Raw genomic sequence first — 16,993 nt, 5'->3', positions numbered from 1 at the left:
GCCCCATCCCTAGAGGTGTTCAAGGCCAGGCTGGGTGGGGCTTTGGGCAATATGGTCTGGTGGGAGGTGTCCTGGCCCATGGTAGCGGGGTGGAATTATAGATGGTCTTTAAGGTCCCTTCCAACCCAAACCATTCTATGATTCTATGAAATACACATGCAAATTATATCATTATATTCATACTTTGATCATACTTTGATTTATTTTTGATGTTGGACTTGATGAACTTCAGAGATCCTTTCCAAGGTAACCTAATCTGAGATTCTATGATTGTATAAATTGAAATGTGATAGGATTAAGAGTTCCTATGAAAATGAGTCTGTCATTACCCAAAAACATATTGAAATAATGATTCAGAAATCTTATTGTGCAGAAATAATAAAACATGAAGCTGTAGAAATGGAATACTAATGCATTTCCAATGGAGTATTTTTCAGTTAAATATACATTTAATTTTAGTGAGATTTCTGTAAAAATAGTACTGTGGTTTCTGCATTTGTGACACAGCTGTACTATCTTATAAAATTTCATATATTGTTTTTAAATAGACCATTATTAGATGTATGATATCAGGAAGGGTTTAATTTATGAAGAACATAGATTCTAAAAAATTATTCTTTCTTTGCAGGATATATGTATATCTGCTACAAAGGAAAAGGATATAGAAGCCAAATTATCTCAAATAGCTGACAGTTGGGGAAACCAATTTTTGACCTTCTCATCATTCAAAGGGAGAGGAGAGCTACTGCTAAAGGGAACAGAATCATTAGAAATTATAACTTTGATGGAGGACAGTTTAATGATTCTTGGCTCTTTACTGAGCAATAGGTACTTTTAAAATGAGTTTGTACGGTATTTTCAGTAACACACTGAGGTAGTAACTCTACTATTATTAGACTAAATCAGCAGTAAGTTTGGAGTGTAATTAAAAAAAGAATAAAAGCTAAAATTTCTGATTTAAAAACTTCTTCAAATGGCAGACTTTCATGTATTAGTAGCAACCTATTGTCTCAATAGATTTGAATATAATCCAGTTGGTAAAAACTTTTCAGGGGATTCTTCTTGCTCTTCAAGTTAAACAAGTGTGCTTTTTTCACTGTTTTATTTTACTTTCTTATTTTATAATAGTGTTTTTTTTAATTTATTTTTTATTTTTTAGAATTAAATCATTTCTGTTTATTTTAGATACAATGCACCATTTAAAAAAGATATTCAGAGTTGGATTTCTAAACTAAGCGGCTCTACAGATATAATTGAAGAATGGCTGGTTGTGCAGAACCTCTGGGTTTATCTTGAAGCTGTTTTTGTAGGGGGAGATATTGCAAAACAGTTACCCCAGGTAAACTTATAGGTATTTGCCTATTATGTATTAATTGCTATCTGTGTAATGCTTTTCAACAGACGATGGTGTGAAAGCACTTATGTTTTTATTATATATAGGAAGCAAAGCGTTTTCAGAATATTGACAAATCATGGGTAAGGATAATGCAACGAGCTCATGAAAACCCAAATGTAATTACTTGCTGTGTTGGAGATGAGACTATGGAGCAACTTCTACCTCACTTACATGAGCAGTTGGAAGTATGTCAGAAATCACTTACAGGGTATGAATTTTATACATTTATATCTTTGTGTGTATATATATATATATGTAATGTTTTATTATTTTGTAAATAGTTTATACTAAATAGTCAGTCTCACTTCAGTTCCAAACTAAATATTTAAAATGTTTCTAAGAGCAAATCTGAAGAGTGAGTGAATCTACTTTTTCTAGATTATACCTACACAGTTTCTGCTTACTTCTAATTTGCATCCTTCAGTGTCTAGCAATAGAAGTCATCCAAACTTTCTGTAATCAGGTTTCTTCAAAACTGCATGGGTAACTGGTGAAGATAATCTCTCCTGAATGGGAATTTGTAATGATAATACTTGAAAGGGAAGGCAGGAAGGCTTTATGACAGTTTTAGTTTTGTTGTTGTTGTTGTTGTTTTAAGATAAAATCAGATAATAAATTTTCAGTTTCAGACATAGATTCAGCAGACTGAAAAGACTTTAAGGTAAACAAACAATTTCTGCTCATTGTTTACAATCTGCTAATTGTATGCATATTCATTAAAAAAGAAAAAAACATATATTTAAACAAACATAAAATAGCACAGAAATTTTATGTAACTGTGTTTCGAGAATTCTTTGTGGTGAGGAAGTTTATTCCAATGTCCATCATTCCAACATTTGGCATATTTCTTAATTCAATTGTGCAAGATCATTTTCATCAAAAGATGATAATCTGTAGGGAGATACTAAGGAAGTAGCATCGCTGGTGAGCAAGTATTCTGTGTGTGTACAAGCAGGTAATGTTCTGTCACTGTGAAAAATGTTAAAATTTGATAATCTTTTAAAAAAAAAGAATACCCTATTCAAAACTTCCCTTGCATATCTTCTTAAAATGTTCACAGTTAAGATTTACTTTAGCATCTGTCCAAGTCTTCTTTTTTAAATTAAAGCTATAAAAATGAAATATAAATATTTCGGTCTTACTTCTGCTCTTGTGGAGAAAAAAATTAAGAGATAATATTCTAATGGAAATCTTGTTCAATTTTAAAGATATTTAGAGAAGAAGAGACTACTGTTTCCTAGATTTTTTTTTGTTTCTGATCCTGTACTTCTTGAAATTCTTGGACAAGCAAGTGATTCTCATACAATACAGGTACAGCCTTAGTGATTTTTTTTCCACTTATAACAAAAAGAAAATTAAAATATGTAAAAGCACTCAATGAATGAAGACATTAACATTTTCTTTCAATCTTTGGAGATTTGTTGTTGTTTTTGTTTCTTGCCCTTTAGTATTTAACAAAATATGAAATGAAAACAAAAATATGTAACTCAAAGGCAATCTTCAGAATCCAGGACACTAAAATATGATCCCATCACATGATTTAATGAAGGTTCCTTTCATGGCTAAACTAACAAAACGGAACCTCTGAAACTGCTGATTTATGTAGTGCTAAATCAGTCCAACTAGTCTAGATTGTAACTGAGGGTTGAGATAAATAGTTGACCTAACAACTGACCTCTGTCCTGCTAGATTGCCTCTGGAAAATGTAAAACAAAAGAGAATTAACAAACAATAAAATCCACCAGCAGATGGAGATATAATCCTACACAAGCATTTCTGTAATTTTTAATTTTAGATGGCCTGAAGCTCATCCGTAGGTTCAGACAAACCTTCACAAGATAACCTTACTTAAGATTTTTTTGTTGTTGTTTGCTACCATTATATATTTACTTTGACATTTTAATTGTCCTTACAGCCGCATCTTCCTTCCATTTCTGACAATATAAATGAGGTAGAATTTCATGCAAAGGATTATGATCGCATACTGGCAGTCATATCAAGAGAAGGAGAAAAAATACCAGTAATACTTTGATTTTTTTCCCCAGAAATTTTGTTAATAGAGAAATCATTCTGTTGTTGGACAGATAAGTATACATTAAGTTGAATTATTGTTAATTACACTGATGATTGAAATGTTCATTTCTAATAAAATTGTCTTCATTAAATATTTTTCTACAGTGTTTATAGAAATTATATCTGTAATTGTGCATAAAAAATTAGCAACTATTTAGTAACTAATGGTGTTGAACAGAAGTTTAACTATATCCTATTTTCTGCCTTTTGCTTTCATTGATTTTTCAGTTGGACACTCCAGTGATTGCAAAAGGACCAGTAGAGCTTTGGTTGCAGGATTTATTGCGTGTGCAGCAGATTTCATTGCATGGTGTAATTAGGGCAGCATATTACCAAATTATTGACCCAGGATATAATTTGCTGAATTTTCTTAATCACTTCCCAGCACAGGTGAGAATACAGGATGTGGATTTGTGTGTGCAGTCTGGGCTGTGTGTCCAGGGAGATGGGATATAAACAGCATATAGGCTAAGGAGTTGTCTATATGAGGAAGTTTCCATAGAGGAAACAAAGATATAAAACTACTCAGTAGCAGGCAATTCGTAATTACCTCAGTTTTGGTGTCCTATATGTAGCATGATATTTTTCTCATAACACACTTGAAAAATTTTTTTTCTTTTCTTGGAGAATGTGAAATAGAGCTTGTATTTTCTGCGATGGATAATGAACGTCTTTGGTATGCAATGAAAATTTCATGTGCAGATAGATTTCTCTAAATTTATGCTTGCAAGAGTTATGATTATGATTATCTCATGTCATGATGATTTATAATCTCATGATTATTTATGAGTTTTACTTCATAATTCATGTATTTGTCATTAGGATAATGCATTCCTAGTAGAAGCCTATTTTGAAAGATTCTATTTTGCCTAGAGATTTCTCCATCTTACTGATTGTTCATAAATTTCATTAACAAATAATGAATTGTTTCCTAGCCTTCCCAAATTCTGACCTGGTCATTTGCTAATCATTATAGCAGTGGGCATAACTGTTTAATAGAATTTATGCAAATATTAAAACTGGCCATTACATTACTAATTTAAAAAAATGTTGAGGACATTTAGATATTGAACAGAATTATCTTAAAGCTGTATTTATGATACAATTATGCTGTATTTATTATTACTTATTAGCTGTATTTATGATATAATTAAGCTGTATTTATGATATAATTATGTCTTACCTTAGTGGTATTTATTTTGAAAGTCTATTACTTTTCTTTAAAAAATAAGGACTGTCCATCTTGTTTGCATGTCAGACATTTTGAAGTGGCTTTATTACCATCTGCAAAGTAATGGTAATAATTGGGATCTTATTTTCCAATCCAAATGTGTTCGTATTGAAAGAATTATTTCTGTTAAAACAATGGACAGAAGGGAAAAAAATAAGAAAATGGTCTTCTGTCAAGAAATTTGAAGTACAGACAAAGAAATGCTTTGTTATAGGATAGAGAAGAAATTAGGCTAAATATTTGCAAATATTTGAAATATTTTCTTTCCTTCAAATTCCCTTCTTACTGTCTCAGATGCTTCTGTTATAGGCAGCGTGAAAAAGTCACATCCAAATATAGTTTTTTCTTTAACTAAGTTGTCATTCTAAAATAAAGTAATTTAGACTCTACTGATGATAGTCAAATGATTTTAAAATGATAAGATACAGAGATTTTGTAGCAGGAAGTAGCTATGAACTCGTTACAGGCATAGGGAGACAAAAAAGTAGAAAGAGTGGATGAGTCAAATTTTTCGTCTTGGTGCATTGTAACAATGTGGGAAAGAAAGGTATTGATACAGTTCTCATCTATCATGTTTTGTCATGGATGTGTCTGATGTGGTAAATCTAAATCTGAGGCTGTAGTTTATACTCAGTGTTTTGTACCTTTCTAAATTAATTTGGAACCAAAATACCTTCTAGTTCAATGTGCTCTAATCATGAGAGCATGTTAGCAATATAGCAATGCATCCCATGTTCAGTAGTAAACACAAACATTTTTTAATGCTCTTTAATTAGCTGTGAACTGGCAGTGGAAAAATTCCAGCAGGACTTCTCCCCATAGTTGAATATGTTTGTTTCTGATGCTGGAATACAGTAAGGATTTGTAACTGAAACTGAGGATTGTGCTTTGTTTGTATTTGTCTCAGTGTGTGACAAATTTTCGTAAAAATTTTTAATATGTTTTCTAAGGAGTTTCCAATCCCACAACAGAGACAACTAATTCAGGCACAGTACTATGGTGAGATATTATCATGATGGGAGCAAGTGATAATTTGGGACTTTTCGGCATAATTTTTTGTTCCCATTATATCCAAGGCATTTAGAATGAAGCTAGTGTTTAACAAGTGATTCTTTTATATTCATTCACATAATAAATTTGTAGGTTGGATTACTGGGAATTCAAATGTTGTGGACACGTGATTCAGAAGAAGCTCTACAGAATGCTAAAGAGGACAGAAAAATCATGCAAGTGACCAATGGGAGATTTCTGGAGATCTTGAATATGTTGATTAGCCAGACCACGCATGATCTTTCCAAGTTTGACAGAGTGAAATTTGAAACACTTATTACCATTCATGTACATCAGCGTGATATTTTTGATGATTTGGTAAAGTACAGACTTTGATTTAAGACAACTAAGCAGTATCTTCCATAACACCTATTTTTTTCTAAATTTAATTTAATTTTAATCTAAATTTAATCTAATTTTTTAAGAAGGTCCTGCTCCTTCTCTTTGGGATTGTCTTTGTGGTTCCTAAGGGGCATACACAGAAGACAAACAAACCTACTAAAATCAACAGATTATGCCAATCCTTTCCTTGGACTTTTTAGACTCTAATAAATTGTTTACATTCTTTTCTTCAGTGAGGAATGCTATCCCTCAACACTACATCCTTCACGTATTTTTACTGCTGATGGCACAAGCCTACTAGTTTCTGTGCAGCTTCCATGCCTCCATCAGATCTTTCCTGCATCATGCCCTTTGTTCCAATGTGTTTGATGAATTCACAGAATGTTTGCTAATTTCACTTGGCAGGTTAGCTGCACTACCAAAGCAATTTAAGCTGTATTTGATAACACAGAGGTTATTATGATCAGTTTATATGATTGGGACATTTGTTAATCGGCTTAATATATATCTATGAATATTATGCAAGACATATCTACTTCAGTTTTCTTCTTAGGAACTTTAACTTGAGTAATCACTCATTATTCTCATGAAAATTAGGATTTTATCCTAGCTATCAAAGATAATAAACATGAATATTAAGTTATAACATATATATTTATTTACTTTCTTTTAAGGTAAAAATGCACATCAAATCACCAACTGATTTTGAATGGTTAAAGCAGTCTAGATTTTATTTCAAGGAGGATTTCGATCAAGTCTTTGTATCCATTACAGATGTAGATTTTATTTACCAAAATGAATTCCTGGGTTGCACTGATCGTCTGGTTATAACACCTCTTACAGACAGGTTAGAAACACAGTTATACGTCATAAATACTTTTTACATATATAGTGTTTATTTAACATAATATCTTCAAAGAGAATCATTCCAAATTAATTCCTGTGTGGGCTAGGTCATTGATGAAAGTCTTTCTTACATAACCTCACTAATCATTACATCTCACCTAGTCATTCCTAGAAGAGTTTTATCACTTCATAGTCTTAAAAGGTTTAGTAACAGAACTGAATAATTTTAAGATTATATGGTAGATTATATTTTAACAGTATTTCTATTATGAAGATAAGATTAGGTCAAATATTTTAACCTCTGTAACAAAGGATTCTATAAGGGTTTTGTTACTACCAATGTCTGAAAGTCTAAGACAACCGATCACTGCCTATCTTCTTATTAGTAGTGGGAAACATTTTAAATTTGTCTGTGAGAATCTAGATTTTGACAAAGTCCCTGCTGAACATGCTTGCTATTCTCCCTCTGTAACCAGGCAATCAAACAACAACCATTAATTTTGTTTTAAATAAATGTGGATTAACTTTTTTCCTTTTTTTTTTTTTTTTTTTTTGGTTAAAATTCTTCCTCCACGTTTTCCATTCTTGAGATGTTACTTTTGGCCAAGTCAGAAACTAAACAGCCAAAAGATACTTCACTTGCAAAAAGATCCCCTCAAGAAACAACAATAACTTCCACAATACCATTGCTATTATGTGGAATATGGGTCTGTACAGCTTTTTGGAACATCTTTATTTCTCCATCTTTATTTCCCCAGAAGAGGTGGGACTGCTATTGTGACAGCTCAGTCCATTTCTGCAGTAGACCATACTGAACCCAACAATCAAGTACTTCTTTATGCAAAAAGATAAATTCTACCCTCACATTTGTCTTGACCCCAGTACACCCTTAGGAGTAAAACCTTCATTCACTTACGTTTCCTATTAGTTAACAGAATCACATAGAAAACATCAAGGTCCTTACAGTGAAAATTTGGTGTAATATATTGCAGTGATTCAAGCTAAATCGTATCAACTAGTTAGTTATTAACCTCTATTTTCTACTCTATTTATTGCTGATTAAAGACAAAAATACATTTGTTAGAAAAGTACTCAAATTTGAGTATTTAGGGTTGATTTGACAGTGAAGATACCCCCTCATTTGCACAGAAACTTTGTCATTTTAATTCCTTGAGCATTACTCTGCTGTGACTTAATGTGACTGAAAATCATAGCTAAGGATCACACACACCGCTAAAACAGCAATCTAGACTCTTTAAGACTACACCCTCTCCCCCCCCCAAAAAAAATTAAAATTGTCTTTTAAAATTTTTACCCATAATTATGGCAGGGGTCATATAGACTTATTCTTTTACACTTCGTGATTTAGACAAATGTAACCTAACCTAATGAATTGTATAAAGATTAAGATACTGCCAAAAATGATGAAGTAGCACCATTCAACAGCAGAATCTATTTATTATAGCTTCAAAAAGAGTTAATTACAGTTAAATTCCTTTGTGGTGTGCATTAATGTATTAACTTATCGAATATTCACAGTTTGTAATGAACTAGATAAAGACCAGACCAGACTTTTTGGTTGTACATGTAATATTTAAATGCTGTGTTTCATGACTTTTACCACTCTGATCTTCCTGAACTCAGTGAAATCGATGGAACTGCTTTATGAAGAAGTGATGCAAGAATATAGCACATAGATTGTTTTTTATGTTTGCATATGCATATATATGTGTAAACATACATATAATTTAATAAATCAATATGATTTAACATTTATAGGTGCTATATAACTTTAGCTCAGGCTTTGGGAATGAACATGGGAGGAGCTCCAGCAGGACCAGCTGGAACTGGTAAAACAGAAACAACGAAAGACATGGGAAAGGCTCTGGGAAAATACGTAGTAGTCTTTAACTGCTCTGATCAAATGGACTTCAGAGGTTTGGGTAGGATTTTCAAAGGTAAGATTTCATAGAATCTTATTAGGGTGGAAGGGACCTCCACAGGTTATCTAGTCCCACCTCCTGCTCAGAGCAAGTGCCATTATGGCAGGTTGAAAGAACCTTATTCCTGTTGGGCTTGAGTATCTCCAAGGATAACCAAAACAATTCAGGGCCCCTGTTCAAATATTTGACCAACCTCATGGTAAAATTCTTTGTAAACATGTTGACTAGGAATTTCCCACATTGCAACGTGTCCCCTGGCTCTTCTTCCACTGTCCATCTCAGAATAGTTTGGCTCCAACTTTTCAGCTTTCAGTTCCTATGGACAGCAATAGACTTTCCCTTTAGCTTTCTTTTCAGGATGAAGAAACTGTTCTCTCAGCCTGTCCTACTCTGTCATATCCTCCAGTCCCCGGCCATCAGGGCAGCCATCTGCTGGACTTGTGCCAGTATATCAGTGTCTTTCCTCTGATGGAAAGCCTCAGACTGGACATGCTACAACTGCTATCTCTCATGTGCAGAGTAGAGGCAAACAGTGATTTCCTTCAGCCTGCTGGATATAATCTTAATGCAGCTGGTTTCATTTGTGACAAGTGCATAATTCCAATTCATGCTCAGTTGTTAAGCATGACACCCATTTCTTTTTTGCAAAACTACTTCGTAGCCAGTGAGCACCAAGTTTGTGTTGCTGCACTGAGTTATTCTGTCCCAGATAAATGAACTGTTAAACTTCATGAAGTCTTTCAGCTCATTTTGCTAAGCTATGGTATTATATGTATTGAGAAGGGGTGAATCTATTCAAATTTTTGTTTTGTTGTTTTTGCTTAATTGTCATAACAAGGAAATAATAGTGTCATAAAAGTGTCTAGAATAGTGTGTTTCTAAGTGTGTATCCCCCTCGAAAGTAAAAACCTGAATTAAAACAAACAAACAAACAAACAAACAAACAAAAAAACCCACAGGATTTTGTCACATAACATTTTAGGGCTAGTCTTTTGAAATTGTATGTCACTTATTTTGATTTTTTTTTAGATGAACAGTATTGCTTTTTGCAAAAGAATTGAATTGCTACTTTACAATAACAGGCTTCATTCGTGGAAAGATCAGTACCAAAGATCCACTGAATACCCCAACTTTTCAAAAGATTTTTCTGATTTTGATTCACTACCAACCCTTTTGTAGAACTCGACTAATAGTAATTCAGTTTGAATATAGATATGAAAATAGTCAGGTGGATTGGAGGAATATAGGCCTTGGCCACAGGCCAATAAAATTAATTATTTGGAAAAAAAAAAAGACATGTAGTTCAGATATCTGAAATATGCATGAAGAAAAAAGAGGTAACAATTTTTCTGTCACTATTTTAGGTCTTGCACAGTCTGGATCTTGGGGATGTTTTGATGAATTTAACCGAATTGAGTTGCCTGTCCTGTCCGTAGCAGCACAACAAATTTATATTATCTTAACAGCAAGAAAAGAAAGAAAAAAGCAATTCATTTTTTCTGATGGAGACTGTGTGGATTTAAATCCAGAGTTTGGAATTTTCCTAACAATGGTAAATGTAGCAATACTTCCCTAGAAGTAACAAGTTATGCCATATACAAGTTAATTACATGACAAGGTGAAAATAACTTTCTTTTTTTTTTATGAATTAGGTGAAGCTGTTGCTGTAGAATTAGACTGAACTACCAGAACACAATATAAATAGTTGTTCATGAATTGCTTGCCTTAATTTTTGCTTTGATTATTCCTAAGGTTCAGTGCATTACATCCCCTCTACTGTATTGCAATTCATTATGTAGTGTACTTAAAAGTTTGGCAAAACTTCACAAATTCTCTGTGAATGAAAAGCTTTAACAGTATTAGTAAGAAAGATACTGTAGGGGAAAAAAAGAGGACCTTCAATTAAGCCTGGAGATACAGGAAATATTTTTCAAGGAGATATGTCTTGTCTAATGGGCACTTTATATGCATAAATAATAAGAATTGTAAAGCTGATTTACAGACCATAAGTACAATGATTCTGGAATAAACTACTCCCCTTGTACTGTGGTGACAACAGGTCTTTTCAAAACCTATTGCAAAAAACAATCAGACCCTTTCATTTGCTGATACAGGATGTGTCTAAACATATCCACAATGCTAGATGTCCAGTTTTGGCCTTCTGTGGTAGAGGTGTCCATTCTGGTCTGTGTGTCAATCCTGGATTTAGCACAGGCATTATGACAGTACTGTGTCCTGCATTCTGGGTGTCATTTATGAGATACATTGTTCCCTTTCTTATAATGTCAACTTGTGAAAAATTCTTGCAGTATATATCCATATATATCCAAGATAGGTTCTACATCTGAATGGATAATCTACAGAAAAAAAGACATGCAAGGCAGTAAAACATAATTTTAGACAGGCAGTTACCAACCATTACTCCAAGGCTGAAACACAAACTCCTGGATTTAGATGAACTTTCAGGATATTCTGTCACGTTGCCACGGGATTCCTGAGGCTTTGCAGAACCAATTCCTGTAATTTCATAGGCAGCAGGGTATTTTCAAATGTATGTTTCCTAATGCCAAGGCAGATGGAAATTAAAATACTCATTTGCATGTTCAAGTGCAGGATAATAAGGAGGCCATAAATATATTGACCACTTCTAATTTTGTAAATGTCAACTGTTTTATGTTAGAGGTATTCCTCGTGTTTGCAGCAAGGTTCAGGAAAACCTCTATTAGTCAGAATTTCTTAGTCATTGACACTGTATTCCATATGACTTTGTTGTGCAGTTTTCATGTTTTAATTTTGTTGAATGTGTTATTTTTACTGCTGTTACAAAATATTCTCTGCTTATTCTTGAATTATTATTAAAATCATTTCTATCACTAAAAGAATTCCAGTTTCTTATGTGATTCTTAAGCAGATGGATTTACTCACAATTAAACATTCAGTGAAAGTCTGTATTTTAAAAACAAACTTTAGACACAAGAAATATAGAAAAGAACACCCTTATATTTCTTCATTGTAAACTGCTTATTATTCTTTTTTCTTGGTTCTTGCTAGTTACTGAATCTTTAACACGTCAGAAGACCTACCTCTTCTGCACAATGTATAGAACTTCCTCTTCCCTGAATGCTTATGGTTTGACCAGTGTCAGTCAAGCATGTATTTATTCTTCAGTTACCAGAAATTTCTCCATAATTACTGTTTTCCTTATGAACTATCATTTTATTAGAATTACCTTGCTACTGAGAGGTCAATGTTTCTTCTGGAAATACAGTAGAAGCAATCAACCAAGTAGATTTTATTCCATAAAATTTTAAAATTATATTTGCTGGCTTGCATCTGCAGTTATAACACCATTATGCATAGGGTATTTAATTCATAGTTCAGTTGAAGTTTATTGTGACAAGGGTATTAACTGAATAGATCCAGGCATTTGTGCTTAAATTTACTTTTCTTGAACAATAAGAAAAATGCTATTTTGACTATTGTAAATAATAATGCAGTGTGTCTTCTTATATAGAATCCTGGATATGCTGGACGTCAAGAACTGCCAGAAAATCTAAAAATTCAGTTTAGAACCGTTTCAATGATGGTTCCAGATAGACAGGTACAATTAATGAGTGAACTGAAAGAAAAAATGTTTTTATTTGACTCTTTCACTTTCCTTATCTATCTTCAGAAAAAATAATTTCTAAAAACTTTTTTTTATTATTTTAGATAATTATAAGAGTTAAGCTTGCAAGTTATGGATTCATTGACAATGTGATATTGTCTCAGAAATTCTTTGTTCTTTATAAACTTTGTGAGGAGCAGCTCACTAAGCAGGTAATGTTATGCATTCTGTTCCTCTTTGTTTTTGTATATGTATATGTAAATGTTTTTTACATAAAACACATGCTCCAGTTTTGGTTTGTGCAGGTTTTTTTCCTGAAGAATCACTTTTATGCTTCTAAAAAAATATTGAAGTAATTAAAATATAATTCAAGCATGTTTATATTAAAATTTATGAACAAATAACCATGTTAATTCATGTATGTGTAGTCAGATACCCACGTTTTTCTAATTGTTAAAAATGTTAGCTTTCAGTTCCATATATATGAAATTCTCTGCCTAAACGTGGTAGTGAGGGAAAATTAACCTGGTGATGTCACTTTTCTGTAAGAATTAGTGAAGTCTAGAGAAAGCATTCGGAGTTTGGAAACTGCAGGAGGAATGTCTCGAGTTCGATTTAAGTCGCAGTGCTGCTCTGCAGTGCACAGAACTGCTTTCATCTGAGGTCTAGGGTTTAAGTTTCCTCAGTCGGAAAGTCCCAGTCTGGAATGGAACTATTGTTTTTTTTTGAACACTGCTACAAAGAGCTAAAAAATACCTGCTATATGGGTTTGTAAATGATGAAGTCAATGAAATTTGAAGTAGAAAACTTACACTACCTCCCTCCCTTCCTGAAAATAGTATTATTGTCCTTCATTTATTTTAATAGAATAATTCCTCAACAGCAAGAATTCCTGTGTTAGCTACCTTTTCCAGGCAGGGTAACTACACTATAGGAGGTGGTTAGTAAGGCAAGGTTTGATATACTGATGAAATAAAGCTATAGAACTCATTACTGATGCATAAGCCTTTTTCTTCACCCTCTTCTAGGTTCATTATGACTTTGGTCTGAGGAATATCCTGTCAGTACTTAGGACTCTTGGATCTCAAAAGAGGGCCAGACCAAATGAAAGTGAATTAAGTATTGTTATGAGAGGGCTAAGAGATATGAATCTTTCTAAGCTGGTAAGAATCTAACTTAAGATTTTAGCGCCATATTATACGCAAGACTACTAGTAATTTCTTTTTCTTTTTTTTTTTTTTTGGAGAAGTTGAGAAAAAAGCTAAAACACCCCTTTCTTTTAAAAAATGAAAAGTGATAAACATATTATCATTAAATGCTAGTAAATGTTTATTAAACTTTAAAACAGTAGTTAGGGCTCAATGTTCAAATAAGTTAATATTGGTTTAGCTGTGGGTATGACATTTTACATACTGACTTGTGTATTGACTGATTACTGTACTATAAATAAACTGAATAATTTGAATGTGAACTAAATTAATCTTTTAAAGTATGCCTGCTCAACAATGCATGTTTATACAGTTGCCAGTAATGCAAGTCCTCAAGTAATGAAGTACGTAGTGTTCAGTCCAGTTAGCACATGCATAACAATCATGCGCCAAAGATTTCTAGTTAATTATCAGTCTGTTTCAATCAGGTTTTGCTTTATCAATTACTGTAAAAGCAGTAGAAAGTAAGAACAGAGTTAATATATAGACAAACAAATAGCATGTATGCATATATCTCAGTGAGTACACCTTGGGGATATATTTTTGTCAATAAATGTTGCCACATGTCTAAAATTATGGGTGGTATTTTTGTGGAAATATCATAGCCATAATAACTTTAAAAAAATAGGCAAGACAAGAATTTTTGTACATAGAAACAGTATCTTCTGCTAGAACAGCTGAAAAATGTAGAAAAAAACAGGTCTGTATGTACACATGATTTTGTTCAGGGTTAGTGTAGAAGCAGTGTGCTTCAAAATTAAACAGAGCTTGGGAACAGTTGATTATAGTGTCAGTAGATAAGTATCAGTTAGATTCTGTACACAAATAAAAAAAAAAAAAACCACCAAAACCAACCAACCAAAAAAAAAACAGTTGCTGCCTGTATGCCTTTAAATTGAAGACAATATTATATGGAAAGGGGAAAAGTGTATGTACTGAACGTGGAGATGACTAGGGAGCAGAGATTCTAGTGTGTCATAAATCCAATGTATGCATCAAATTTGTGGGTTTGATATCCAGCAGGTGTAAGAATTCTACCTTCAACACATTTTTTAAAAGGTTTTTGGAGGTGTCCTTTAAGTATTAGGATTCAAAAATCATACATGTAGTGAATGTTTTAAATGTAGAATTTTGCTTTTTTTTTTTTTTTTTTTTCCAGAGATAGTGTGAGTTTTTTGGGTAGACAGGGGCTTGTTTAGTTCCACCAATATAGTCACCGTAAAGGCATTTGCATTGAATGAAGTGTTGTTTGTTGTAGGAATTGAAAGCACATAATCCCGGTATTTTTATGGTTCTATTACAGAGGTATTGAATTTAGTGGTAGTGGAAATACCTTGACAAATTTAGCATTTTTTGCTCAGGTACAGACTAAATCTATTTTATGCTTTTTGGACTTCAGGGAGTTTGCTTTTGGTGAAGTGCTTGGTAATGCTGGGAGGAAAACTATTTAAGGCCTGGAAAAGGAAGTTTTGGGAAGGTTTCTTTCCAGATAGCATGTTCTGTCCAATATATGCTGTGACTGTTGGGGGATTTTACAGATAGATTCGGTGTGTACTCAGTGGGAAATTTCTTTCAGTTTTGAATTTATTTTTCTCATGGCATGGATGACAATATCAAAATGCTATCGCCTTATTGACCTATCCTGTTGGTAGTATGCATTTATGAACAGAGGCATCTGTATTTAGAAAATATATTCTTACTGTTTATTACTTTACAGTAGAGATTAATTTGGATTTTGGTTTGAGAAGTTTGGATAACCATTCTTTAAACACTTAATAACTTTTTTGTTTGTTTGTTTTTCTTTCCAGATAGATGAAGATGAGCCTTTGTTTCTCAGTCTTATCAATGATCTATTTCCGGGGTTGCAGTTGGACAGTAGTACATATATGGAGCTACAGGATGCAGTAGCTAATCAGATTGAAGAGGCAGGATTGATTAACCATCCACCATGGAATCTTAAGCTTGTTCAGGTAAAACATTTTTTTTTTCCTAAAATCTTTTTAACAAACAGAAGTCAGAACACCATTTTAATGGTTAAATCTCTGTCTCATTCAAGGACCTGTGCTCTTAATAATGGAATAAAATAAAGGTTGTGTGTAGACCACACTAAGGAATAATAATCTAAGGGTCATTTTTTTGTTATTATTATTACTTTGTTAAATTATTCAGAAGAAAAAAAAAATGTTAAAGCATGCTGTTAACCCATCCTTTCCCAGATACGGTAGTGCATCTAAGCTATTTGAATGCAGAAATGAAGCACATAAATGGCTCTCTAAACATGAGTTTCTTAGGCTAGAGTAGGGATGGTAGGGCATAAGAATAGTTGGGAGGCATTTTGAAGGCCAAGGCAGAAAATAAATAGTGACAAGAAACAAAGCCAGGGCACAACTTCTGCTACACAGGGAATGAGAGCTAAAAGACCTATCATAGGGCAAAGAAAAAAAGAAGAGGTGTGTTTTCATGACTTAAATACGTTTCTGTAATGAAGGATGGTCTTCATGATGGGTTTGAGCAGACATTATAGGAAACAAAGACTCAAACCTTATGTGAGAAAGAACCTGTATTGTTGGGTAATCATTCAGCTTAGCCGTATTGGATTAAAAGAGATAAAGTATGTGTAGAAGCCTCAGGCAGTCTTAGTATATGCTACGACAACCTTATTTGAAGCTATGACAAGGTTAAGTATGCAAGCGAGCATGCAGGAGGTACTGTAAAATGAAAGAACCAAAAGATAGAAGATTGTTAAGGTGTTCCGAAAATCTAATTATTTTTGATTTAGAAATATTTATAAGACATTATGTTCAATAAACTAATGATTTAATAGTTAAACCATGATTTTGGATTATGGTAATTTTTTGTTTAGTGTGGGTTAATCATATGGCATATTGCTGATTAATGGGTATATAGTTATTTAATAGGAAGGCCTTGAAGTGCTAGGTTTGTTCATAGGCTGTACAGTCTTCATATATAAAAACCTGCAGGAAGTGCTGTGCCTATGTCTATTTCATACACTCAAGATGTTTTAGCACTTTACTGCTTAGTTATTTGTGTGTTAAATATTTTGCTACTATTCATTTTTTTCCTTTTGAGTAATACAGAAAATCCTTTTTAAAATCTGGTTAAAAAAACAAAATGTTGAGTTGCTTTGAATAGGTTAGGCAAGATTTAGTTCGATAAACTGTTTCATAGTAAACTTGGTGCTTTACATATTAGGACAATTCCACAACACACTGCAAATCAACAAACACAAGCTGGTTTCAGTTCTGAGCACATTATGTTCTATGTCTAATATATTTA

At 33.0% G+C, this 16,993-nt stretch overlaps 1 protein-coding gene across 1 annotated transcript in view; it reads left to right on the top strand.

Moving 5' to 3' along the window:
* The window catches only part of DNAH8 (dynein axonemal heavy chain 8), a 134,197-nt gene that overhangs the window by 52,791 nt on the left and 64,413 nt on the right, over positions 1 to 16,993 (top strand). The window contains exons 35-48 of the mRNA XM_080585613.1: positions 629 to 828; positions 1,186 to 1,339; positions 1,441 to 1,604; positions 2,605 to 2,707; positions 3,312 to 3,416; positions 3,698 to 3,859; positions 5,844 to 6,068; positions 6,767 to 6,939; positions 8,718 to 8,896; positions 10,246 to 10,433; positions 12,396 to 12,482; positions 12,593 to 12,700; positions 13,517 to 13,651; positions 15,505 to 15,666. Of these exons, the coding sequence (XP_080441739.1) occupies positions 629 to 828; positions 1,186 to 1,339; positions 1,441 to 1,604; positions 2,605 to 2,707; positions 3,312 to 3,416; positions 3,698 to 3,859; positions 5,844 to 6,068; positions 6,767 to 6,939; positions 8,718 to 8,896; positions 10,246 to 10,433; positions 12,396 to 12,482; positions 12,593 to 12,700; positions 13,517 to 13,651; positions 15,505 to 15,666 (2,145 nt within the window). The remainder of the gene's footprint in view (positions 1 to 628; positions 829 to 1,185; positions 1,340 to 1,440; positions 1,605 to 2,604; positions 2,708 to 3,311; positions 3,417 to 3,697; positions 3,860 to 5,843; positions 6,069 to 6,766; positions 6,940 to 8,717; positions 8,897 to 10,245; positions 10,434 to 12,395; positions 12,483 to 12,592; positions 12,701 to 13,516; positions 13,652 to 15,504; positions 15,667 to 16,993) is intronic.

This window comes from Anser brachyrhynchus, assembly GCF_964034855.1.
Source record: "Anser brachyrhynchus genome assembly, chromosome: 3".
Taxonomy (NCBI): Eukaryota; Metazoa; Chordata; class Aves; order Anseriformes; family Anatidae; genus Anser; species Anser brachyrhynchus.
This window is presented reverse-complemented; position numbering and strand designations above follow the sequence as displayed.